Source organism: Colletes latitarsis, chromosome 2, assembly GCF_051014445.1.
Source record: "Colletes latitarsis isolate SP2378_abdomen chromosome 2, iyColLati1, whole genome shotgun sequence".
NCBI classification, from domain to species: Eukaryota; Metazoa; Arthropoda; class Insecta; order Hymenoptera; family Colletidae; genus Colletes; species Colletes latitarsis.
Window position 1 is genome coordinate 29,864,160 of NC_135135.1, and position 25,947 is coordinate 29,890,106.

Consider the following 25,947-nt stretch of genomic DNA (forward strand, 5'->3'; position numbering starts at 1 on the left):
CTGATATTGAAACATATCTTTACCTCGTACACGTGAAGGCAGAAACTTCCTTCCAAGATACCTTTCAACGTACAATGTGATTTCATCCGCTAACGAACGTGAAAGCTTTTATAGTTTTCGATATCTTATTAGCAACGGAGTAACTTGTACTTTACGAAAATAGGAGAATCCTTATCGACTATACTTTAATAAAAAAATATACGAAAAACGAGCAGCAAAACCCACGGTACTTTGTTCTTGGCCGGGAACGAATTCGATTTAGCAATTTTAGGCGAACCGCTGTAGGTGTCGTCGATCTGGACATTATTCTGTCCCCGTTTTAACGAACTTCTTAAGAAAGTCTTTACTGGATTTTATAAAACAGTACTCAAGCTCATTTGACTATTTAATTCTGCCCGTACAGTGATTTAAATGTCCTGCCAAACTTAACGACGGAGTTAATTGAAACGCCTCGTTCTTCTTTTTCTTCTTTTTGTCCTGATTTAACTTATCGGCTTCGGGGAGGTTTTTTTTTTTTATAGCGCCGTTAATTTTACAGCCGGGCAAGCCATTTCACGGGTCTCGATTCTTCGCTTTTCGACTGATTCTTCCTTTTGTACCACCGAAACGTCAAATTTTACCGGTAAACAAACATTTGTCTTTCGATACAATGACGTTCGATAATAATTTCTTTTATTCTTTGTTTTATTCAAAATGGGTCGTGGAGAAAGGTTGGGGGACGCTGCCTTAAAAGTTACAGTAACCTTTCACGGTACGATTATGAATCGCTGATGACGATTAATCGATCGACGAAAAACTTTTCTCCTAATTACGACATTAATCAATTACAAAAGTAATATAAACGAAAGTAATCAATTACTGTCCGACTCTGACCAGCATATTTTCTGACATACTCAAACATCGGTCAATATTTCACAGCACCCAGTGCCACATTATTCTGCTTGTTCGTTAATGGAAAAACAATTTTCTCTGCAGTAGAGAATTAATCGAGTACGAAGGCCGATTGATAGGGAATTAATTGTAAACGTACACAATTCTTTTTCTACCCTCTTGTTGGTCGAACCTGGCCGTGCTTCCATCCTTCTCGACGATATATGCGAGGTCGCCTGAAACGATAGAGGCCTACTGTACGGTCTGAAAGGATAAGCAAACGAATCCACCCCTTATGTACACTCGCGGTTACACTTACTGCCTATAATATTTGCGGATGACTCTTTCTTTTCTTACGGCGAATGTCATCGTTGCGATATACGTGCTGAGTCACGCAACTGTTCAATGTTCTTTGTAAACGATTCGTTGCGCGGAGAAAACCATTATCCCTCGTGATAATTATATTTTTATTCCCTCACTTTTCTGGAGGGCTGGTCTTAACTTCTTGTCTCTGGTCTTGGTTTCGCTATTTATTTAAAACCCTGTTCGATACTTGTTCTTACGTGAAATTTAACGATTAATCCGTATTCGGGAAGAAACGTTCTACCTCGAGTCGAGTACCGTTCAAAAGAAGTTAGAAATTATTTGATCAGCAAAGTTTCCTCGTTAGAGATAACAATATTCTTCCTCCTATTAGACCAGAAAGGAATTATAACATGAAATTTCCAGTCGTTAGTTCGAACGCAATTATAAAGTTGAAGATCCTACCTACGGGAATGAAATTTTCCATCTACGATGTTCGAAAAATGCGGGATAACAGAGGCATTAAAGTTAACATAAGTTCTGCAGATTGCGTTTCTCGAATCGAACGTCGAGCAACGACGGAGGAAAGATCTTGTCTCCTGTTTCGTAGCGGACAAGTTTTGGTTTTTTCTTTTTTTTTCAATCTACCGATCGATAAAGGGCGAGTAGTTGCTTATACGGTGATGTTTTCGTGTTTACGTTGGAGGAGTAATTTTTATGTAGAAAAACCCAACGTTGGAAATCGAGGCGAATGAGAGTTTTTGACTGACAGTAAAATAGAGGAAAATATTCCGGTTTTTAAACTTGTTATTTCATCGGACGCGCTCAAGAGTCGGCCGATTCGTTAATGGAATAATATGACTGGTTCGTACCATTCTTGTTTTCCAGTAATTAACATACGACTCGACGGGAGCGGATGAAATTATCGAGCCGTTTCTCCTTTTCGTCGTTTTTCCGGACCGCATTAATATCCTTTATTAGTTTAACTTGCGCGAACTAACCGTACGTTTTCGTCGACGTTTTGCCGGGTACGCTTTCATTTCCTTATTCCCTAAAAAGCTACGTTACGAAACGTAAAATTCGATGCACGTTATGCTTAAATAAACCATCGCGACGTTACGATGTGTTTGTTCGTAAATTCGTAGGACATTCACGGCTCGAGGGTCTAACGTGGTTTCCAACTTACGCGAGTTTCCCATAGAGTTACCGTTTTGGAGATTCGCTTGCTTCCTGCGTCTGGAACCCAACCGGTGAAACGCGCGGCAAGGTAAACATCCGCGGAGTCGGACTCAAAAGGATGTCGGTTTCATCTTTCGTCTCTGTGCGAGTGAGTATCCTTCGCGTAGGAATGCAAAAAAGATAAAGGAGCCACGCGAGGATTCCTCGCGACAGAGAGAAGGGGACGAGTCAAGTTCAAATCGTACGTATCCTCTTTGTTATTCTCGGGCTTTATGTAAATTTACTCGATAATTCTCAACATTTTTCGTCTTCTTCGAGTCGCTCGACCTCGTTTTTCCACCACCGACTTTCTCATCCCGACCCTCGAGACGGTTTTTATCTTGGAAATTTATCCTCTGTTTTGCTGGAATTTCCCTTTCCAGCTCCGTACTTGGACAATTGCATCGTCAACGTGATTTTTTGTTATCCACTGTACAAAACCACGAGTACTCCGACGACAAACGTATTTTTATATTTATATATTATACCGTCGTTGAATCTTTAAACCACACTGGAGTTCTAATAATTCGTATTAATATTAGGACAGATAAATTTAAAGGTATCGAAAGTTTACTTTGGCCCACATCGTTCGAATTGTTATACGCGAAAGACGTTAGGAACGCATGCTTCTCGTATGTGGGAGGACGCGTGTGCCACCCCGCGACCAGCTGACTTTTCAACACAGTATGGCGAGGATTTTTCAAGAAAACCTTTGAGGATTTAACGCGCGGGACGCCAATTTTGACATTTCCTCTGCAGAAGGAATATTTGATCAGAAACAGAAAAATTTATTCGATACGAATGGATAGCACAGTCACGTATTCGACTACGGACTTTCATTCTAACTGCTTGCGATTTATGTCATTTTACTGCGGTAATAAACGTTGTTATATTATGAATAAAAAAATTATTTATACCACCTAATATGCCCCTCTGTACCAAACAACTTTTCTAAGAATAGTTTCTTGGTAATTTTCGCTCTTCGTGATATGCGGAAGGGAAAATGAGCCCGTAAGAAAGAATAACATTTCCTCGTTTGAGATCTCGTTTACGAGAAAATCGACTCGGTCGTCCTTTGTAAATAGAAAGAACGATCTATGGTCAGACGCGTCAGAGAAATCGTATTGGATCGCGCGCGTGTTCGAGAAATATACTAACACGAACGAGCCTGTTCAACGTTATCAATCTTTGCAAAAAAATGGGTAACTTAGTTTTTGGTACCCGATGGAAGCTGACCATTTTTCGGGGTAGTTCCGTAGGTAATCGGTAAATGGAAGGAGAAGTAGCGGAAATAGGTATTGTTGGAATGTTCGTACGGTGACGAGGCGCAACTGATTCGTGCCGGACGACAGATACGCGTGGCTTTCTGTTTCCCACATTCGTGTAGCCGCGGCCGTTTGATTGTGCGGTGCGCAGTTACCTCCCTTCGAGCGGCACGAATCGATTGAGCACGCTGCACACACTCCTGGGTTTAAAAGTACCTACTTGTTGCGTAAGCTTTTAAAGCAGGCTTTTAAAATGGACAATTTTCAACGCGTACACTACGGCGCAAACCACGTTCTACTGGACTTTGACACGTCCAACGCTACGTATGCTCCGTAGCGACTTGGACATTCGGTGCATAATCGGTATAATTTTTCATTTACCAAAAATTTCAACGCCCAGCATAGTTTGCTGTTTCCTGGCACGAGTTCGATACTCTGATAGGAGGATAGCTACAGCTTTCCGCAGGAACAGTATTTCACGCGACTTGTTCGACTATAAAATTGTCGTCACTTTGAACAGCGGCATCAGAGTCGTGGTAACTTGGCATTGTTCTACGGATAATGGTATAGTTGAAATTGATGTCACGTTTGGAATACTCTACCAAGTTTCTCTTGTAGTGGACGATCGCTAACTGCTTTCAGTGAACTACACGTTGGATTATGCTACGGTTGGGCAGAGTCTCAAGTAAATGCAATGCGTAGCACACGTGTATACGTGTCAGGCTTGTCGAAATATTTCAACTACGGATCAATAAAAATACTTTTATCAATCCTAGAGGTATCGAGTCTCGATCTTCGTCACTTTTATATAGGATTTTTTAGGTAAAAATATCGAAGATTGTAAAACATACGATTGTTTCGATGGAGAATCTAAAGTGATGTAGGATGATCCTAGACTAGAATGCCCCCTTAGATATTTCCCCACGCGTGACCCGATTAACAGAAAATACAATTTTCTCGCTAACTCGGTTTCTTCTTTTTGTTTTAGGTAAGGGGCGAAAAAGTTGGCATAGACGACACTACCTATCATAAGTACCAGAATCTTCTTCGACAAACTCCATTTTGTAACCAAAGATCGTTCGATAAAGAAAATACTTGGTCTCTTCGTTAATATTGTTTTCCATATCGCGTGAAAGAATTCAGAATCGTTTGATACACTTGTTCGATTAAAGTTTATTTAAATCCCCGGTCGGTAACGCTCGGTTCTGGCCGGTTGTATGGATTTAGACGATCGGTCACGGACCTGTGTGGGTGGGGACTTTGGAAAGTGGAGTAGACGGTGGTCATCGGTGGAACCCGGGCGGGGTTACCTGCTGCACACGGCTCGGACCGTTAATTCCGTTGTGGTCAGCGAGGAAAACCCGCAACTCTGTATAGAAGCCAGGGACCGAGTCAATAGCAGGGCTCGAAAAGGTTCCAAGAATGATTATTTAAAACCGATACAGAAAAGAAGAACCTAAAAATTAATGCAAATAAATATTTTCAAATGTACCTCGTCTTAAAAAGAGCATCGAAAACTGTATCGCCACATTATCGTGCATTTAATGCTACATAGTTTTAATATTTTGAAATTATTATGCACTCTAACGTAATGGCTAGATAATAGAATCACTGGACCGTCTAAGGAATCGTTGCTATTTAATATCTGTAATATAGCGTATCTATTCGAGAATATAGTCGTCTTGAACTTTTATCCGTTATCGAACTGTATACGACGATCTGATCATCCGACGAAGCAGAAGCGTTTCCGTAAACTGCAATCGCGACATTCGTGATTCCCAGATTGCAAGGGTGTCGTGTACGCTGGTGTGACGCGTCGATGCAATAGGATCGTTTCTGGCGAGGGGTCCGGTGAATAATTCGGCCAATAATATCCGGTATTCCGAAGCGGGTATTACGTGACGAAGCGACGACGCGACGACGACGTCTCTCGAGGCGTCGGTGAAAGCACCTGTGCGTGCCTGTCGACATCTATAGTTGCCATAGCGACTACTGCTGGAGCATATAGTCCCATTGGGTTCCAATATATCCTAGAATAGACCGTAGAACGTACCCCAACTACTTCGAACAATATTACATTACACGCCATTGTTTCGATGCATTGTTTGCGATTTATCGCGTTGCTGCTATACGATACGATCGAAATGAAAACGATCTCTAAACCCTATCGCGGGAGAAGACCTTAATTTTGTTAAAAATCATGTTACAGTATACTAAAAAGAGTATAAAGTTTCAGTTAACTCGATGACTCTCCCTGTTAGTATACTTTGTTTAGTCGCTCTACTGCAATCGTCATAATTGACAGAGGATATTTCTGCGTAAGCATTAAATACGTTCTGTTCCGTTGAATCGAAATTTCCGTGCAACGCGTTTACGTTCAAAAGGTCGATCGTTGTGTTTAATCGGCGCTAAAATGTCCGTACGTTTAAGCGATAAAGGCGCTTTGAGGTAATTTTAGAATTTATCGTCTCGCGGGGAACTCCTCTAAGTGGCCGTAACAGAAATCCTTCCTTCGTTAATATCAAACAACACGACTCACGTGTCACGTCGGGCCAATTCGCTTAACGTTAGTTGAAATGTTCTCGACGTCCGAACCATCCTCTTCCACTCGAGGTCACGGATAACTGATATTAGCAGTTTTGGTAGCAAGTTCTTCTAATACCCGTCTCGTTACCTGCCCGTCGGTACTAAATATCCAGTTCCCAAAGGATGGTTCCCGTTTAATATGACTCTTCCTACTTCTCGACAGCATAAACTTACCCGTATCCAATGATAAACAAGATATATCGTTCTCGTAAATGAATCGCGCTCTTGAATCGGAAGAGAAATACTGGATGGAAATACCGAATAGAGGATGGATTCTAGCAAAAATAAGTAGAATAGAGAGAATAACAGTTTTTTGTTCGAGGCTATATTCTCGAGATCGATTCAATTTGAAAATTCATTGGGTACGCACGGAATGGAGTACTGCTTGGATATTAGTCTAAGTAGAAAAGCCGATAAATGGTCAGGCGCGGCAGAAAAATTGCGTTTAACCTTTTCGATAGCGCGTTATCGTTTAGTTTGGGTCTCGATTTTGTACGGGCAGCTTTAACGAGCCACGACTAGGGTAATTCGGTAGTTATTAAAAAATATAAAACTTTATTTCACTACATAAAAGAAACGGTATTGAAAAATTTCAGATTAATTATAAAATATGCACGTTTCTTTTCAGAGTACCAGGACACGGCACGTCGTCCGAAGAGGCAGTTGACTTGTATCGACGGGGTTGAACAACAAAGAGGAGCAACTAGTGCGTAACACCGACCAACCGAAGGAGGAATAAGTGAACATACACGAGACGAGTGTCGTAGTCGGAGACACTTGTTGCACCGTCGGTTGTCTCTTAAAGTCTGCCACGACCAAGTGTTCCGACAACGCAAAGGGATTAGTCAATGTCCGACAAAAGAAAGAAGAACGCGTTCGTGCCGTGAATTTTGGTTGATACCGCGTTCTTCGACGTGCCTGGGAAATGTCGTTCGTGTACGTCTTTTCCGCGTGGCCCACGGCGAAAACCGTGTCCGTGTCTCGGCTTCGAGGCTCGTCCGTTAACGCGATGAAAATCCGTCTCGTTGATCGCGCGATATCGATCGTCGATTAACAGGTGACCGTCGAACTATGTTTCGATCATCGTCGATCGTTATCGAGACGAACGAATAACATGGCCGCAATTTCGTGCTCGGGATACCGATAACCGATTCCGATTTTCTATTTCCGCGCAGACTTGTCGCTGCTTCTTCTAATCACCGAATCGTTGCTACGACGGATATTACCGCGCGGTGAGTCCCAATTTCTTATTAACATAGTTGACGATGCAAACGATGACACTCTGGTGACGAAAAAATATCGCGTAGCTATACAGTAGTTTTAGACGTAAAGCAAGTATTTGACAATCATCCGAAGCCGATCAGAGCGGGTGTAGACCGCAGGGGGACCAAATCGTTGATTTAAATATTCCAGGTGGATATCCTCGCTCGCGTCCACGAGCGACTTGGAGAAATCGACAGAGAGTAGAAAGGAAGACCGGAAGGCTGGATCACCTCCGTGGAATGTCTTCGAGCGCTAAGCGACTGGTGCAGTCGCTTAGGGGCCGCAGCGGGGGTAGCAGAGGCAACAGCGGTGCTCGCGGAGACACAGGGGGCGAAGGAAGCGGCGGGGGCGGCGGCGGCGGCGGTGCTAGCACCAGCGCGACCAGATTATGGCATTATGACAGCGGGCACGAGCTCGACGAGATCTCGGTGGTCGGTGCTACCACCAGGGGCAGCGAGGGTCTTCCTACGCCCACGACACCCTGTCACTGCAGTGGCCTCAAGTATGGCAGCGGTCAAACGCTGTACAGTATCGCCGGCCTCGTGCCACCCGCGCCTGCTACGTCCACGCACGGAACCCATTCAGGTGAGCGACCCTTTCCTCGATACATCTTATTTCCGAATCTCACCTATGCCCTAGATCAAGGCTCCGTAAGGTCCTGATAAATCTTAATACGAGAGCGTATCGTCGTATCGATGCTTCTCTCAGCAAGCGTATTTGCGACAAGTTGTCGAGGTGGTTCCTAATAATTTTCCTAATCGTTGTTCTATAGTGTTCGAGGCTAGAACACCCCCTAACAGAACCTAATATTCTGTAAAGACGTGCTACGTAAGATTGGAGGCGAAGACTATGGAATCTCGTTGTTGGAATTTCTGCTAGCCGATCGTATCGATTCTTTCTTTGATCGCGGCCTCGAATGCTCGAGCCGCTGGTCCTGTAGGAAGTCGATCCGCTTTCCATGACGAAAGCGGAGAAAGTAGAGCGTGATGATAACACAGAGTCCTTCGTCAAAGGTTTTGCGGTTATTACAAAAGAATCTTCACGGTCGCGTTCAGCTTCCAAAGGCGCCAAGAGTACCCAAGTATTGATCCCCTTCACTCCACATAACGCTAACGCGATATCAATAGCAACACAGCGAGAAGCTATTTTAGATCGGCCAGAGAGTGTGTAAGAGAGAGGGACGACGATAAAGTGGCTATTTATGTCGTGGAAAATCGAAAGCTGGACTTGAATCTCGCGCAACGATAAACAAATTATCACCTAGCCGGACAATTGTACGAAATACGCATGTGCGTGAGGATGTCTGTAATTTTTGTTCTACGTGACACAGTAAGCACGTGGTCGTTGAAGGGAGACAAAGAAAACCAGGCAAAGGACTAAATAAATATCGAAGGAATGCGTTCCAATAAGGGGAGACGGAAGCAATTCGAAACAAAATAATTGCTGTTGATTCGTAAAATTACTAATTATAAACTGTAGAGAAAAATTGAAACGGACTATCGAGCGTAACGAGTTATCATGGACAACGAAAGAGAAATGACATGCGCAATGAGATAGTAAGTATTGATGCGCATGCGGCTTGTTTTACGGTGACGGTTCTCAAGGGGCAAAACAGTGGTAATCAATTACAAACCTAGTAACACACGGTGGCGTGAAAAACTTTACTCTTTTCTATATTTTAATAAATAAACAAATAAATAATTTCGTTTAACCCCCCAGTTAAATGTTGTTACTTAAATCGTAATCATTATCGAAGTAGTTACGACGTCTACTGCATATGATTCGCAAAGGATTTTGGTAGAAGGATCGATGCATACTATCGATTCAATCTCGATCTCTCGTATTTACATCGTGTGTGTGCGTATATCGTTGACACGTTGGCCGTGTCGGTGAGCGAAACAAAGGAAGAAAAGGCGAGAACGGACCGATAGTCCGACTACGGATCCTAAATGGACCTTAATCCAGCTGAAGTACGGACACGCGTATCAAACCGGAAGAGATCGATACGCGGTTGTCACGAAATCGCATTAAAATCAACGATTTCTCGTGTGAAACGTAACGTTACTATTAATGAGAGGATTGGCGGCGACTCGACGACAAGGTCATTAGCAGCACCAGGCTTAATTATACGATATCCAACTCGTGTTGTTAACTTGTTCGTTTTCCGTTGCGTTTCCAGCCGGATCCCGCGTTACGATTACTGTTTTCCCACGAACGATAAAGAAAGCTACGATCTCCTCGCCGGGCTGTGAGATTTCTGAAAAGACCCCGATACTCGGACGTTTGACATTGGATTTTTGTTAGAGGAAGAGGAAGAGGATATCGGGTGGTCGCAGAAAATTCGAGTGCATGGTTAAACCCCGGTGGAGTGCCGCAAGTTGCCACTTTGAGGTAGTCGATTGTCGCGAACGACCTTACCGGAGCGTCGCGATGCGTCGTAGGTAGCCACTAGGGATTGTTAGTAGGTCTCGTAACTTTTAATAAAGCGGTATACTTGGACCGACGCGAGTACAATACAACCTAGATAAATGCAACCTTTATGATTGCGCAAGATCCTCGTTCGTTGGACCGTGTTCTCCGTAAATGGAATTAGATATTTCCTTCGTCGAAACGGTGCAACCAATACATTTTCTTCGATCTTACCATAGATCTAACAAGACCGCGAGAGAAAAGACCATCTCTGTTCTGTTCCATGTAGGTGTAAATATACCGAATAACAGGGTAATAAAAATTTATAAATAAAACATAGTTACGATCGATAAAACGATAGAATCGTGGTTTGCAATTTTTCGAAATTCGTTCGAAACCGTGAAACGACAATTTACGCGTCAACCCCATATTCCATCGACGAAGACCTTCCGCAACCGTTCACATCGAGATCATTTACCCGACTGCCTCACTTTCGTTCGCAAACGTAAAAGCTCGTCCAGTCGGTAGCGAACCGGACGGTTAGAGCTTGAAACTCGCTAAGTGGATATGTAAATTACGTCCTCTACAAGTACAAGGCCCGGTACACAGAAACGTTTGCAAGGGTTTTGGGTGAAATTTACCTTGGGCTGGCGAGCACGATGGTATTCCGATGACAGGTCTTGTCCTTTGGTTACGAGCCGTGTTTATTAGCCGCAAAAGCTTCAGTTAATAGCCTTCGTTTCGCGAGTTTCGTTCGGTTTGAGCTTTCGACGAGTTAAACGGATTGTTCTCTATTTGAATTAAACTCGATACGGGGCCGGGCTGATCGCCACAGGGACGCAAACACTTTTGAGACGACAAGAGATCAAAATTTTAGAAATTCTACTGGATCGCCGCCTACTAGTAACCGTACTGTTTCGATTTTTTCTTTTACTTTAGAACATTTTTTATTTCAACTGTAAACGATACGTTCGATTAAAAAGGTATCGCCCACAACGCTGACAATGCGAACAATCGCACAGACTCCGTGTGTGTTTACAGCGAAGAGTTGAAATTTTTTTCGAAACGGAGAAACTCGTACGTAACGTCTGTTGTTAGAGCATTTCAAACACTGGGTTTATGATACGGATGCTTCGAACGCGCTACTAACATCTGCAGCGAATATTCATGCCTCGGTTGACTAATTAAGCAAGGGCTTAAAACCACAGAAGTTGCTCCATTGTTAGAAAATTCCTATGTTTCTATCAAACGTGTACAGCTCGGCTAGCTAATTAAGACGTCAGGGGTTGAAAACACCCAAAGGCCCAACGCTTGAACACTAGTGCATATAACGTTGATTACTATCTCTAAGATTCGTATCTTAAATTTAAATACTCGTGCCTGTTGATTCGTACTGCTCTCACAGTGTCCTTAGCTGATTTATCGAATAAATTTCAACTTACTTTCAAGCGAATATTAGTGGCAATACATTGTACTTTGTTGTAATGAAAATATTTTTACAATTTTATTTCTAAAATTACGCGTATCACGATCGTACGTGATATCTGATCCAACGTGTAGTACATTTGGAGAAAGAAGCAAAAAGAAAAGTCTCATAAATTGGACTGTTACGACTTGATTACCGGCAGTATCATAAAATTCTAATACCGTTTGCACTGACCACGCCTGGAGGCGTAGATAACCCCCGGAAATTACACTCGTGGGTTCGTTTTCCGCAATACGTCCCGCAGGAATAATTCTCTTTCGCCTATTGCCTCTATCTGCACAATCTGCGCGAAACACGCAATACTCAAGAGTTTAGAACTTTTGCTTGCACATGAGAAATAAAGGTCTCTCTTCGAACTGCTAACGTTCTCTTTTTTCACCGACGTTGAGGGATCATGGAAAGGCGTCGTTGTTTATCTCTGATCGCAATTAATTCAGCGTTTAATCAACGTTACATCGTAAGCACGACCGGTCAATGGATTCGGAAAAAATGGTCGTGTAATAGCCACAAAGACAGATTGAATAGTCGATAGAAAGTTAACGAGCATTTAGCCGTCGATCGTTATTCATCGATCGTTTAGAAACTTTGAAAACAATCAGGCTTCCAATAGTTAACTAGTTAATTAGTCAGTTTAATCGTAGGAACACTCGGGCCCCTTCCTGGAGTTACACAAGCAATCAGGCTTCGTCGATTAATCAAATAACCCATCAGCTTAGCGAGCAATTAAGTGTACTCGTACTACGAATAAGAAGTTCTGTGTAACAGACCGTGACTATAATAAACATACTTTTAAGAATATAAAAAAACTTGTACTAGGTGTACCGAAAATAGCGGTCCAATTAAAAAGGGAGCGATTATTCGTACAAAACTGATTTGATTGAAAATTTCTAATAAAAATTTGTTAGATACCTCTTCACGCGTTGTAATCCAAACTGTTCACAGGATTTAACAACAATATGTTCCACATTTCCAGAAAAACGATCGACTTTATCTCAAGAGTAACCTACCTTACCAGCAGTGTACGTTACTATACTTAACGGGTGTCCTACCACAGACTAGGCATCGGAGTAGACCCTACACCTTATGGACTTTCATCACAGACGAGATATACGAGTAGACCTTTCACCATAGACGATGTATACGAATAGACCTTACACCTTATGGACTGAAAGTGGCCCAATCTGACTACCATACCGACCTCAAAATTCAGGGGTAATTTTAGCGCCCTCTTCTCGTGGATAGTGGTCAGTTGACAACCTATTCACTGAATTAGTATTGATGGGCTGACAGCTGTAGTGTGTGCATAAATACATGTGAGTTGATTATGCAGGGATTGAAATTCATTTCCAAATCTGTTGGTAATATTACAAATAGCACGAAAATGATAATGGGGGTTCGAGACCCCATAAAAATGGGTCGGAAAAATACATTGGGTGAAAGATTCACTCGTATACCTCGTCTGACAATGCTCTAGAATCTTTGATTAATCAATGAGAATCAAAACTAATCTAGCGAAGAAGCTCTATATTTATGATGACCTATGCAAAGCGGATCGCAGCCAATTTGCTAATATTATTTAGTTTTTAATTAACAATTGCATTACCCAGCTAAGAGTGATACGATTATTAATTAAACGTAAATAATATTACCCAGGTCTCACCACGAGGAGGTTGCTGCGAATGGAGACCCGAAGGGAGATAGATGGAATACAAGTTCCATCGATCTCCCTTTCGCAATTTTACAATCTGAATGACTAAACTGAGAAGATAGAAGGAACCCAAGTCCCTCCGATCTTCTAGTTTAGTTGTGCCAAGTAATTGTTTGGTTTAAAGAGGAGTGAAGCTAAGTCGTGAGAGACGCGACGCGACACGATGCTGAACCGTACAGCGGATCCGAGGATCGAACCTACTGCACTTGCTAACTCGATCTCTATAGAAAAATGAATGCTGCATCCCTGAATCGAGGTCTCCATTTCTCCAACGCAACCCGCCGGGAGCCCGAAGGACCCGACTTGGGCTGTCTGACAAAAGAGAGAGTACCTGAGACAGGAACGACTCCCGCTGGAAGGTGTGCGTTTCCGCAGGATACGGAAACTCCACACCTTCCAGCGAAGAAACATTTTCCTTCGATCGAGCTACCAAGAGAAGGCGGTTAGACCTTTCGGACCAACTGGACGGCCGATCACATGTTCCATTCAATGGAAGAGCGGTGATCGAAGCGAGAAACGAGAGAACGAATCAAGTGAAGCTACTTGTTAAATAATTACTTGGCACACGGAGACGCGTACAATGGTCGTCGATGCTTAAGTCTAGTTTAATTATACCAAGTAATTATTTGGTTTAAAGAGAAGTGAAGCTAAATTGTGAGAGACGCGACGCGACGCGATGCTGAACCGTACAGCGGATCTTTGGGATCGAACCTACTGCACTTGCTAACTCGATCTCAATAGAAAAATGAATGCTGCATCCCTGAATCGAGGTCTCCATTTCTCCAACGCAACCCGCCGGGAGCCCGAAGGACCCGACTTGGGCTGTCTGACAAAGAGAGAGTACCTGAGACAGGAACGACTTCCGCTGGAAGGTGTGCGTTTCCGCAGAATACGGAAACTCCACACCTTCCAGCGAAGAAACACTTTCCTTCGATCGAGCTACCAAGAGAAGGCGGTTAGACCTTTCGGACCAACTGGACGGCCGATCACATGTTCCATTCAATGGAAGAGCGGTGATCGAAGCGAGAAACGAGAGAACGAATCGAGTGAAGCTACTTGTTAAATAATTACTTGGCATATGGAGACGCGTACAATGGTCGTCGGCGCTTAAGTCTAGTTTAATTGTACCAAGCAATTGTTTTGTTTAAAAAGAGGGGTGAAGCTAAATTCTGGGAGACGCGACGCGACGCGATGCTGAACCGTGCAGCAGATCTTCGAATCGAATCGGCACTGCCCTTGGTAGATTGATTTCTATTTCTAGAAATCGATCTATCATGGACATGCGACTAGATTTTTCGGACGAACTGGACGGCCGATCACATGTTTCGTTCGACGAAACAGCGGTGGTCGAAGCGAGAAACGAGGGAACGAATGAACGAGAAGCTAGTTGGTAAACAATTGCGTGGCACATACGCGGATACACTAGAGGCTTAAAATTAACGTCGAAATTTGAGCTAGCAGATTCGGAACTAAAATTGAGAAGATAGGAGAAAACGAGACTCCTATTTTCTAAATTAGTGGTACCAAGCAATTATCTCTTTTAAGAAGGGATGAAGCTAAATCGTGGGATACGCGACGCGACGCGATGCTAAACCATGCAGCGGATCTTAGGATCGAATCTACTGCCCTTGATATCTCGAGCTACCAAGGGAAGGCGATTATATCCTTTGGACCAACTACACGGCCGATCACTTGCTTTCTACATTAAAGCAGTGGTGATCGAAACGGGAAACGAGAGGACGAGAGAAAGTGAAGCTACTTGGTCAATAATTACTTGGTAGGGCGCGGCAACACGGACAATAGAGAAATCTTCGACGTTAATTTTAATATTCGCGACGAAGCTTAAGACTAATGTACTTGGAATTAAAGGTCCCTCGGCGGATGAATCCCTCTGTGGTTGAATCCCTCGATGATTGAATCCCTTGATGGTTGAATCCCTCGGCGGTTGTAGCGTCCTCCCTCGATGTCCTTGGAATTGATCTACAATAGATCTGACCTGAAACAAAAACTGCTACTTGTGTTAGTATCATTAGAGAACACTTAATAAAGACCAATGTAGAGGAGTAATTTGTTGAGCTGATGTATCGGAGAATGTAATGGAGCAGATGAAAATCTATAAGTTGGACAACCTACGAAATTTAGAAACACTCATACCTAAAGAATTAAATGATGTATGTTAGTATGGGTCTTATTCTATTAGCAGTGTACTTAGCAAAATGTCCTAAGAATATTACAAATAAAGAGAAAATAAAAATTGTAATTAATTAATAAACGATGCTGATATACCTAGCTAGAGTCAATGAATTGTACGAATTGAGAATATTTTTATCGAGTCAGAATCGGAAGAAAATGAACGAAACGTCGAAACCACATCACAAATAACATCAAAGTAAAAATTATAATTAATCAACTGACGATACTGATAATCGGAAGAAAATGAACGAAACGTCGAAACCACATCACAAATAACATCAATGTAAAAATTATAATTAATCAACTGACGATACTGATGTACGCAGGAAAGAGTCAAACGATTGTACGAAATAACAAGAAGTGAAAGCAGTATTTTATCATAGATCGTGTTTCAACATCAGTTCTTGTTACAGACAGACATGAATTTCAGAAACAATCGAAAGATAGAAACAGTAAATGACCACATATACTTAAGATACCACTAGGATTGTCAAAATTAATAATGGAAGAACAAAAATGACCAACGATTCAAGAGAATATCGATAAGGGGAAACATCCATAGAAACGAAACAGAAACCAGTAAATCAAACAAAATCAATATTTCCATCAAATGGTACTCAGAAACATACAAGTAAATTTGGCATCAATAAAATAAGAGAGGGGGAAAATTTGAACAGAGCTCACCACTGACCAGCAAGTAGACGCAATTGGTCATCGCAAGCTCACCATTGGTCAAGTGGTCAGTATCGGTCAACTGGTCAGCCCTGGTCAGTCCTGGTCCCCCTGGTCCCCCTGGTCCTCTAGGATGATCCCGGGATACCCACCGAGCCAGGAAGTCCGCCACCCTTGGACCCCCCCGCGAGAATGAGACACGTAAGTCTCCGCATGAGCCTTTAATGTAGTGGCGGAGGAGTGGGGAGAGCACAGCGAGTGTCAGCCATCTCAACCCGTCCGGTGGACAAATTATTTCGCGAAAAATTATTATTTACGCATACTGATGGGCCCTTTCATTATTCATATACCACATATTGTTAAGAATTGTTTAAATTATTGCGTTGGAATGTTAAACAATGCTAAGTTTTATTTATAATTGTTTAATTCACACCATCGTCGAGTACGTACTCTGTATGGAGTTTACATGCAGCGATTGCTATTCTTGTAAAAAATTATTTTACTATTTGTTAAGATTTCGTATCGCACGAATCAATGATTAATACCATTACCATCGCGACATCGCGTTTTACGGGGAAAAAGACAGATTTCTCTCGCATCGCAAATGTCACTTACGGGCATACTTTCTAGTTCCTCGAGGTACGTGTACCTCCGCAAGATCGAGTTCAACCTATCGGAAGGTAGCATCCTCTCGAACGTGAGGACTTATGACGTGATACATGACGCGGGCCACGATACAATCGAACGTAGGACCACAGACCAGGTATACGAGTATTTGTTGATGGAGGCTTCATTAAAAAGTTATTAACAAATTAAATTCATAAATTTCAAATCGTTCTGGAAAAATTATTTTCGGTTGCGGGGGTCAATTACAATCATTTTTGGTGAATACACATACTTCCGAAATTCTACCCACTTTCGAGAAAAAAATTCGAGTAAGTGCTGAAAGTTTTAGGTGAAGAAAAAGACTTTCGAATCGTCTTGGAAAAATTATTTTTAGTTGCAGGGGTCAATTGCAAGCATTTTTGATCAACAGACATACCCCCGAAATCCTACTCAGTTTCGAGAAAAAAATTCTTTACCGAAAATCTAATTTCTGGCCAGAAATGTCTGCCCGGATTTTCATGCGAATCTTCAAAACGTCATAACTTCTGAACGGATTGGACGATTTTAATGTTTAAAAAAGCAAACTATGCGTATTTTGATGGAGAATATATACAACTCGAAAAGTTGCTCCCTGACCTTGCAAAATGAGAAAAACCTCATAAAAATGGTCCTATTTTCAAACAGTCATAACTCCTAAAATTGTGAATATATTTCAATGAAACTTTTTTCTGAAGTAGAGCTCATGGGTACCTACAGAAAAGTATTAGACAACTTTTCGAGTCTAGTTCGTTGGTACGCTATCAAGAAGAAACTATCAACGAACTTGGAGCTGTCGATTTAATATGCTACGATGTTGAAATTTTAGTGGAAAATTCGTCGAAAAAAATGTCGATGTTTCGACGCGCCAACGACGCACTCGCGAACATTTGATTTCAGTCGAAAAACTATAAACCAGTCGTTTGGCTCTCTTTTTCCTCTTTTCTCTTGCGCGTTATTTCCGCGTTTACTAGGTTAACGTATCGTATGGACGATACACGTCGAATACCGGGACAGCAAACGAACCTGGACATCGATTCGAATAACTGAAGTTCGCGAGCATTCCTCACCTTCGGCGAGAGCGTAATTGACGGGGCAACGAGAAAAATTTTCGGTAGAATGAAGAGAAACGACGCCAATTAGCTACACGTCGATAAATCAATATCGACTTGGACGGGTTAAGACGGAAAATTAATTTAAAGCTCCCGCGTCGTGTTGCTAGACAAGAAAACCGATCGCCTTACGCTCTATTTATTAACAGAATTCCTTACTAGTCCGGTACCAGCGACACCCTGTCGCGAAAGTGAATAAATATAAAAATGATTTACATAGATAGCACTAGAGAATCAAAAATATAAGTTCTCTATAAGACGATGCTTCGAACGCAATTTGGATCAACGCTGTTCATATAGGATACGGTGGTAGGAAAAAGTATGAATTCGATTTACAAAAAGAAAAAAAGAAGAATACGAGGAACAAAGATTCAGTCGAAGAGTTTTCCTTCTGATCTCGGAGACATTAACACCCATCTCGCATACTTTGCCACCTTGTGTGTATAGATACAGACCCATTCGCTCGCATCACATTTTCGACGAGAATATCGAACAATGAACCGGTATCTGGAGTAGTCCCTTCTCTTGTTGGCTTTCATTCTTTTGAAAAAGTCTGATGAACAATTAGGTCGTTTCCAAGACAATGAAACCACTCCGTGTCACTTAGACGGCCGTACTCTTTTCGTTTCGTACGACGCGGAGGTTTCTGCAGTGCTTTTGCAACGGAAACGAGATAATATCTATAACGATAGAAAAAGAAAGAGACTTGGAATTTAGAAGGTTACTTTCGTTACTTTAATTTCAATTTTTTCTACGGGAAAAAACAGTCATTAATTTTAAATAACGACGAGAACTTTTCAAACTTATCGATCAATAGCCTCGATAGTAATTAAATTTATTTAGGAGACAATGATTTCACGATTCCTGGACAACGTTACGTATGTTACAAGATTATGTTAATAGATTGTATCTATTGTTAGAACTGATTTCTTGTTCGTCCAAGATACAACGATAAACACGGACTGGATTGTACATTGTTCGATAAAATTTTTATCGGGAATCCGGATAACATCCGCAAAAGGGGGTTAATATTTTTCTTGGGACAGAGGTGTTTGAACCCGAAATTACGATGGCAGTCGTAAAAGAAACTTGGCTTCGGACGTCGCCCGTATGAAATGGTAGGATGGCTCATTTGCGATAATAAATGAAAGCCATAAATTAAACGTTACGAGCAATATGCTGAAATCTAGTTTTACTTCTGAAAGGCATAAAAAGGAGAGGCATAAAACTCTCATAGATGCTTCTGTAACTTGTACTTTAACCGTCGATCGTTTTACATTTTCAGAAAAGAACGTACTAGAAAATATTTAGCATCGAATACCTGTTATTGGGTACAGAGAATTCGTGTTTCTCGAGAATGAAAAATAGAGCGATCCTGGTTCCGGATTCGTGTTTGGTACGAGGGGCTCTACCAAGAGCACCTAGCGGATATTGCAGAACAAAATTCGCGTCGGAGAGTGTAACGGATGATCGATTGGTTCGCGTTGCCAGTTGCCAGCCCTTTGGTGCTCGTTCGAAAAAAAAAAGAAAAAAGAAAAAAAATAGATTCGTTGGACGTTACAGGTGTTATCACGTCGAGCGGCGGCGGCGGTGGTGCAAGAGATCGTTTCAGCGGTGGTTCCACTTCCGCTCTCAGTTGCGGGGGCGAGAAGCACCGCGACGACAAGCATGGAAGGACCGGGGACGGGAAATCATGCGTTAGAAGGGAAAGGGAGGAGGACACGAAAAGCGCGGACAACGTGTCCAGGAGTGCTTTGCAATCCAGACAAAGTCTCTTGGAATTAGTCAGCGGTAAATACATGAATCGTCACACGCCCACGCATCATTATTATCATCAACAACAGCAGGTCAGTTTTATGACCGCTTTGGTCGTTCTCGGTGCTTACTTTGTTGGTTCCGCGTCGGTCAGAGTTTGGGTAAAAAAATATCCATTCGCGAGCAACGAGCAAATACTTAACATTCTTGCATAAATTAGTTTTTAGACGACGTGTTAGCAATTGTTACATTTTAATATTATCCATCATTTTTACCGAATCCACTCATTCTGATTACATTTTTGTCAACGTTTACGTTTTATTATCCGATAATCTTTCGCCCGATATGCAATTTTAATGTTGTAAGCGTATATAGATCTGGCGTTTTAAAAATGCAAACAATTCCATTGACTTTAAAGAGAAGCTATTTGTTTTGTTATATCCTATGCAAAAAAAGAGTATTAAAATTTGTTGACCAGCGTTATTATTAGAGGCGCGTTCGCCGGGTAGCCCGCTCTTTTCGATCACGTCCATCCTCACTTTGTCGATCGCATTTACGACGACAAACGGGAAAACCTAGCGCCAAACTGTCGCGAATCAAGGAAAAACTAATCCTCCTGGCAAAACGAATCAGAAACGTATCCGACGGATTCGCCATAAATTCCGATTGCGTTCGGATAGACGCGACGAGGGTGTACGACGACTGTCAAAAACTCGTAAATTGAAACTGTTCGGTGCAGGTGTACTCTGTGTCGCAGCGATACTTCAGCTCGTCCCGCGATTCGCTTCAGGGAGCTTATGTGAATCGAGGGGCGAGCGAGCTCGACCTGAGCCGCAAGCCAAAAAGAAAGGACCACCTCAGAGGTAGATTCAAGCTACCCTATACGGTTACCTTGACGCCGTCGCGCGACCAATCCCATCTCCATACGCCGGCATCCGTGAATCATCTAAGTAATAGCAGCTGCAACGGCACCGAGACGTAAGTATAACGCTCTGAACGATCACGAACGTACGTAGAAACTTTTTCTACCTTCCTTCCATCGTCAACGTTACGTTCCACAATTACTTGTACGATTTACTGTATCATTGCTTTCCATTTGCTGTAGTAGGTACACCGTACAGCAGCAACAACAACAACGTGGTAGCAGGGGTTACCCCGGTCAACCAGGAACAAAGGGTTTTCGAACGGGTGCCCCTAACTGGTCTTTCATCTTCGATCCCGCGGGACGTCTCTGTTACTATTGGTCGATGGTGGTGTCCCTAGCCTTTCTGTACAACTTTTGGGTCATCATCTACAGGTTCGCCTTCCAAGAAATAAACGGTTAGTCTTTTCTTTTTTTTTTTTATACAACTTGGTATATTGTCTCGAATCAAGCACGACGAGACGCGAAATACCAATCGTGGCGTTTCCGCTACAGGAATTGGAAGAATCGAAAGCCGGATATTTAATTCGGTATAGCTAAGAATATAGAATAATCAATTGGGCGTGTGCAAAAGTTTCGATGGTTTCTCTTTATTAAAATTCTTTGTACCGTCGATTGTTATTCGCAACCAAAAGTGGCTGCTTTCGGTCGACAATTTCGTCGAATATTGAACGACGATAAACTATAATACATCCTTAAATCTGATAAGTAACGTTATAGATTCTTCGTTTAATTGGCTGGTGAACATAGGGCACGCGTAGTTTGAAGAAGAAACTGCTTTTATGTTTTACAGGGGAAACGCGCTGGGTGTGGTTCTGCTTGGATTATTTCTCCGATTTTTTATACGTGCTGGACATAGTATTTCATATAAGAACGGGTTACCTGGAGGACGGCGTGTTGCAAACCGACGCAACGAAACTGCGGAACCATTACACGAACAGCACCACATTTTACATGGACATCCTGTGCCTGCTGCCCCTCGACTTTTTATACTTATCTATAGGATTCAATAGTATACTGCGAAGTTTTAGACTTGTAAAAATATATCGGTGAGTGTACGTTTACACGTTTATCGTAACATCATTTCAGAATTTTCTGAATTTCCTTCGCGAATATTTATATTCATAGCGTGATATTTTAAGAAGAATTTTCAAAGCTCTACGCCCATTGTCACGCAGGTTCTGGGCGTTCATGGACCGAACCGAACGACACACGAATTATCCGAATTTATTCCGCTCCACCTCCTTGATACATTATTTACTGGTGATCTTTCACTGGAACGGGTGCCTCTATCACATTATTTATAAGAACAACGGCTTCGGCAGTAAAAACTGGGTGTTCAGTGACTCCGAGACCGCGGATGTTGTAAAACAGTATTTGCAGAGCTACTACTGGTGCACGCTGGCTCTCACGACCATCGGTGATCTACCCAGGTAAATTTCTTTGCTAATACTTAAGTAAATACTATTGAACATTTATGGGACTACGTAGAAATACGATTGTAACTCGGGAAGGAGCGTTAAAATGAAATATTGCGACAGATGCAAATGTTATTTTTAAATTAGCCCTTTAGATGGAATACAGACTCGGGGCTGTTACAAAGATTACATTTATAAATGGTACGTGTTATTTTCTAGACCAAGAAGCAAAGGCGAGTATTTATTCGTAATAGCTCAGCTGCTGTTCGGTCTACTGTTGTTCGCCACCGTACTCGGACACGTGGCCAACATCGTTACTTCCGTCAGCGCAGCCAGAAAAGAGTTTCAGGGTAAGTGAAAATCAAATTCAACTATTCGATTTCTATTCGGGTCAGCGTCAAGCTAAACGATGCAATTTGCATCGATCGAGTTGGATAATCGACGTTCACGGTTCCAATTCTTAATAATGTTTTTATGTTTACGCTTTTATTTAAAAGAAATGGCTTTTACGCGATCGTGAAATTGTATTTATCGGAGCGTAAGGAAGAGAATTTCGTTATTACCGCGACAGGAAAATTCGTATTTGTAAAACGGCATCGTTAATGTTGGAATATTTAGTTTACGTTCGCGATCCCTTTCACGAACAAATGTTACGAATGTTATTCCAGACTCGGTGGTAACCGCTGAATGTATTTACGAGTCTCTCAGTCTGCGAGCAGGTTAATATTGTAAACGTAATCCCGCAGAATCTAAAGAAACGCGAAACGGTTGTAGCGATCTCGTAATGGAAGGCATCTCGTTCTTACAATTCCCCTCGGGGAATTGGATTACATCGCAGCGACATGACGCTTGATGGGATATAAAATTTCATTTTATATCAACGTGTCCAAATCCGTTTTTAACGCTCGACGTTCACGATCTTATTTTCGTTAATTCCATTCTGCCGTCATAACGATTATTATCGTTATCTTCAAATGCGTTGCATCTAAATAGTTTCCGTTCGAACCGAGCGTGCGTTAGCGATAGAATTCATCTCTCCCGAGCACGATAATTTTCAGATTCAATTTAAGAACGATTTATATCATAAGAATATTCGCATTTACAAACTAAACGACCCAGAGGACAGTCGGTGTCGGTCGTTACCAGCTATAACGCCGATACTACTCGTTACAAGTTAATAGTAATTTGCAGCCAGGACGCAATTTGCATTTGCAAATGGCACCACAATTGCAACTTCGTTTAATAGTTGTAATACGAAGCTTACGGTATAGAAATCAAAATCTAAAGTTATAATTAGACTGACGAATCAACGCGTTGCATACAGAGGGAAATGTTGTGTCGGCACTTTCGTGAAATTTCCACTTGTAAACCACCGTATATAATTTTACCGGGAGAATTGTGTGCGAAACAAACTGTTACCTCGAGTATTAGTTGGAATCGTACATTAATAACGTTTTAGAAAGATATTAAATTCGTAATACCATCGTTATTTTTGTTTAATAAAAATTCCCTTTGTGGAATTTCCATTAAATATTGGCACACCGTAGGAACGCGAGTGGAAGTAACTGTAAGTAGGTCCAACAACACGTACACGGACTACGTTGCACCGGTCACGAGTAAAAAGTGAAGTTGCAGCTTTTTTTGTTATTTTATAATGCCGCAGCATACCACAGATTGCTACGTCCCTACACTAGCAGTCGCTAGTCCGCTAGAAAATCGTTAGGACACACTGGGCAAACGGCCAGAACGCAGTGCCCGCATAGTTTTTTTTTTTCTTTTTTCTTGCCTTCCGAGAATGCACGTAGACACTTTCGGTGTAGTAGCCACGGCCGAATCAAATTAATATTCGAACACTATAGAATTTTCACTTTGTCGTCCGAATATTAATTTCATTCGCCGTATATTCCTGGAGAGGTGTCGAACAATGTGTACGTAGCTTTACTTTCGACGTTTAACAAAACATGGACGCGTTGCCCAACGCGACGATAATAACGAAATGTCAAAATAAAACAAATTTTTAGTCGTCGATACGATTACACACCTTTTGGCCTAAAAATTCGCGGTATACGACCGTCGAGAAATTTTTTTTGGCTTTCCAAAATTACCTTAAACTCAGATCTCGAAGAATCGTGAAATTTTTAAAGCGAACGGACGAATTCGTGAGTGCAATTTTCGTACGTTTACTGTACGTACGCTTACTGGCAAAAGTTAAGGAACAAAATCAGACGCTTCTATTAAGTGTAACGATATTAAATTTGACTCTAAACCGATTCTTAAAGGCTTTTATCTAATAGGTTATTGGATAATGCCCATCATCGGATGCACCAAAGAGTACAATTGCAGGAGACTCGCGTTCTTGAAAGCGAAGATGATCGAAGAAGAACAAGCCAAAGGTTCGCTTTATCGTATAAACGAATTTCTGTTTAATTAAAATTAATCGACGAGCAACGGCGATTAATTAATTCCGAAGGCACAATTCCTATGCAAAGAATTCAGAAAGGTTCGAGAATTTATAGTCGTACTCGGACTAAATTTCAATCCCTGATATTTAATAAAACAGCAAAGGATTATCTGATCGATTGAACTTGAAATTTCAAATTTTACATACCAAATTAACCCCTTTGCAGATCGTAATCGTCTATTTGCAAATTAATTAATTTCAAAAGTGAAGTAATACAATATCGTTTTATCACTTTTTCTGATTTTATTCGTAATTGTGCGATCATGGAAGCTAACTTGGATTCTATGCATATGCAAAAGGGTGAATATGATCTGTTGAAGGGTTGATTTGAAGTGTAGAACCTATATATTGGTAAAAAGAGACGAGAGGAATTATGTAATCAGTTGAATTCGAACCTAGAGAAGAATGAAAGTGCAGCGGAGGGCAGTAGTTTGCAAGATTCCGAGAAAGTAGCCGCGGATTTACCCGATAACGAAGTCTCCAGTGAAATTGGTCTTAAGCCATCGACTAAAGCGAACAAAGTACAGCCGGAAGATAAGCAAGAAGAACCCTCCCAAAACGAAATTGATGCTACGGTCGAAGAAACGATCGACGAATCTCGGAAACCAACAATCGATGATAACGCAAGTTCGCATAATACCTAAGCAGGTTCAGATTCATATGTGGTCACGCTTAAAGGTAACTAGAAAGACCAATACATACGTTAAAATGTATTCGTTCTTCTTCTTGGATAACGACACATCTAATTTATAAAATAAATAAATTAAAACTAATAAGAGAAATTCGTCGACACCGAAAACATTCACGAAGCTTGTTAGCAGAGTGAAACGAAATCGACGAAAAATAGAAGACACCTGTTTGACCGCTTAAAGAAGAAGAGGCAAGGTACGATCCCTGGGTAAATTTACCGATTACTTTACCAAGTAAGAACGTGCCAATTGGCAATTCTGGCTCGACGACGATCTAATCTAAACCTTCTAAAATATTTAAACTTTTTCAAGTAGGGTTCGGAGGACTATTCGAAGCGACCATTGTACCCGTCTCGAGATATGGCTGACGAAAACGACGAAAACGACGAGAAAGATAAACCAATAGGTATAGAAAGAAAATAACGAAATAAGTATCAAGTATCGTTTATACGTCACGGATAATATTTTATGAAAATAGAAGGAGCATTTGTCGCGTACGTACTATTTGTGTATAAGGTGTTAACAGAGTACGGCTTACTCATTGATAGAATCCACCGAAACAAAAGTCGAGAGCGAAATAATAAGCCAAATGCAAGCCACTGCAAGCTCAACGACGAAAAATGAATCCGTAGGAGCAATGTCCGACGCAGAATGTGATCAGTGGTCCGAAACGGCTAAAGAAAGTGAGATAATTTTCATTTAGGTCGATGACGCACGTCGCGTACGATCGAATAAAAACCAAAGCGAACGCGTCGTTTCGATAATCGAAGTGCAGCCTTTCGCTTTTGTCGTCGCAGGATTCGAGACTGCTGTCTTCACTTTGGCTACGTTCGCAGCGGCTTTCGTTGTCTATGTTTGCATCGTGTACAGCTTGAGCAGCCCGCCGACGATTTTGCATCGTGTCTAGAAAAAGTCCCTCGACTATATGTGAAAGAACATTCGAGGAAATTCTACGTGAAAACAGAGAATTCGACC

The 25,947-nt window shown here is 41.8% G+C and overlaps 2 protein-coding genes across 9 annotated transcripts in view; both read left to right on the forward strand.

Moving 5' to 3' along the window:
• LOC143351991 (uncharacterized) overlaps positions 1 to 25,947 on the forward strand; it is a 39,167-nt gene that overhangs the window by 6,615 nt on the left and 6,605 nt on the right. For 5 of the 7 annotated variants that reach the window (XM_076784184.1, XM_076784185.1, XM_076784182.1 and 2 more), the window contains exons 2-9: positions 6,871 to 7,474; positions 7,656 to 8,090; positions 19,291 to 19,574; positions 20,222 to 20,460; positions 20,588 to 20,802; positions 21,198 to 21,453; positions 21,583 to 21,837; positions 22,042 to 22,172. In XM_076784184.1, the coding sequence (XP_076640299.1) occupies positions 7,745 to 8,090; positions 19,291 to 19,574; positions 20,222 to 20,460; positions 20,588 to 20,802; positions 21,198 to 21,453; positions 21,583 to 21,837; positions 22,042 to 22,172 (1,726 nt within the window). In that variant the 5' untranslated portion in view covers positions 6,871 to 7,474; positions 7,656 to 7,744. Of the gene's footprint in view, positions 1 to 6,870; positions 7,475 to 7,655; positions 8,091 to 19,290; positions 19,575 to 20,221; positions 20,461 to 20,587; positions 20,803 to 21,197; positions 21,454 to 21,582; positions 21,838 to 22,041; positions 22,173 to 25,947 lie in introns of those variants that run through there. The other 2 variants (XM_076784180.1, XM_076784181.1) reach the window with 2 other exon arrangements.
• On the forward strand, positions 24,945 to 25,888 carry LOC143351992 (uncharacterized). 2 transcript variants are annotated; one of them, XM_076784188.1, is made up of 4 exons: positions 24,945 to 25,168; positions 25,288 to 25,378; positions 25,521 to 25,655; positions 25,770 to 25,888. In XM_076784188.1, the coding sequence occupies exons 2-4, from the start codon at positions 25,333 to 25,335 to the stop codon at positions 25,877 to 25,879; spliced, it is 291 nt and encodes a 96-aa protein (XP_076640303.1). In that variant the 5' UTR covers positions 24,945 to 25,168; positions 25,288 to 25,332; the 3' UTR covers positions 25,880 to 25,888. The 2 variants fall into 2 exon arrangements, with proteins under 2 accessions (XP_076640303.1, XP_076640302.1); XM_076784187.1 differs by having other exon boundaries at positions 24,945 to 25,378.

Excerpts from the sequence above, each read along its gene's own strand:
- LOC143351992 (XM_076784187.1), top strand. The coding sequence starts at position 25,333 with ATGGCTGACGAAAACGACGAAAACGACGAGAAAGATAAACCAATAG. Across the intron at positions 25,379-25,520 it reads CGAGAAAGATAAACCAATAG|AATCCACCGAAACAAAAGTC; the intron begins GTATAGAAAGAA and ends ACTCATTGATAG. Across the intron at positions 25,656-25,769 it reads GTCCGAAACGGCTAAAGAAA|GATTCGAGACTGCTGTCTTC; the intron begins GTGAGATAATTT and ends TTGTCGTCGCAG.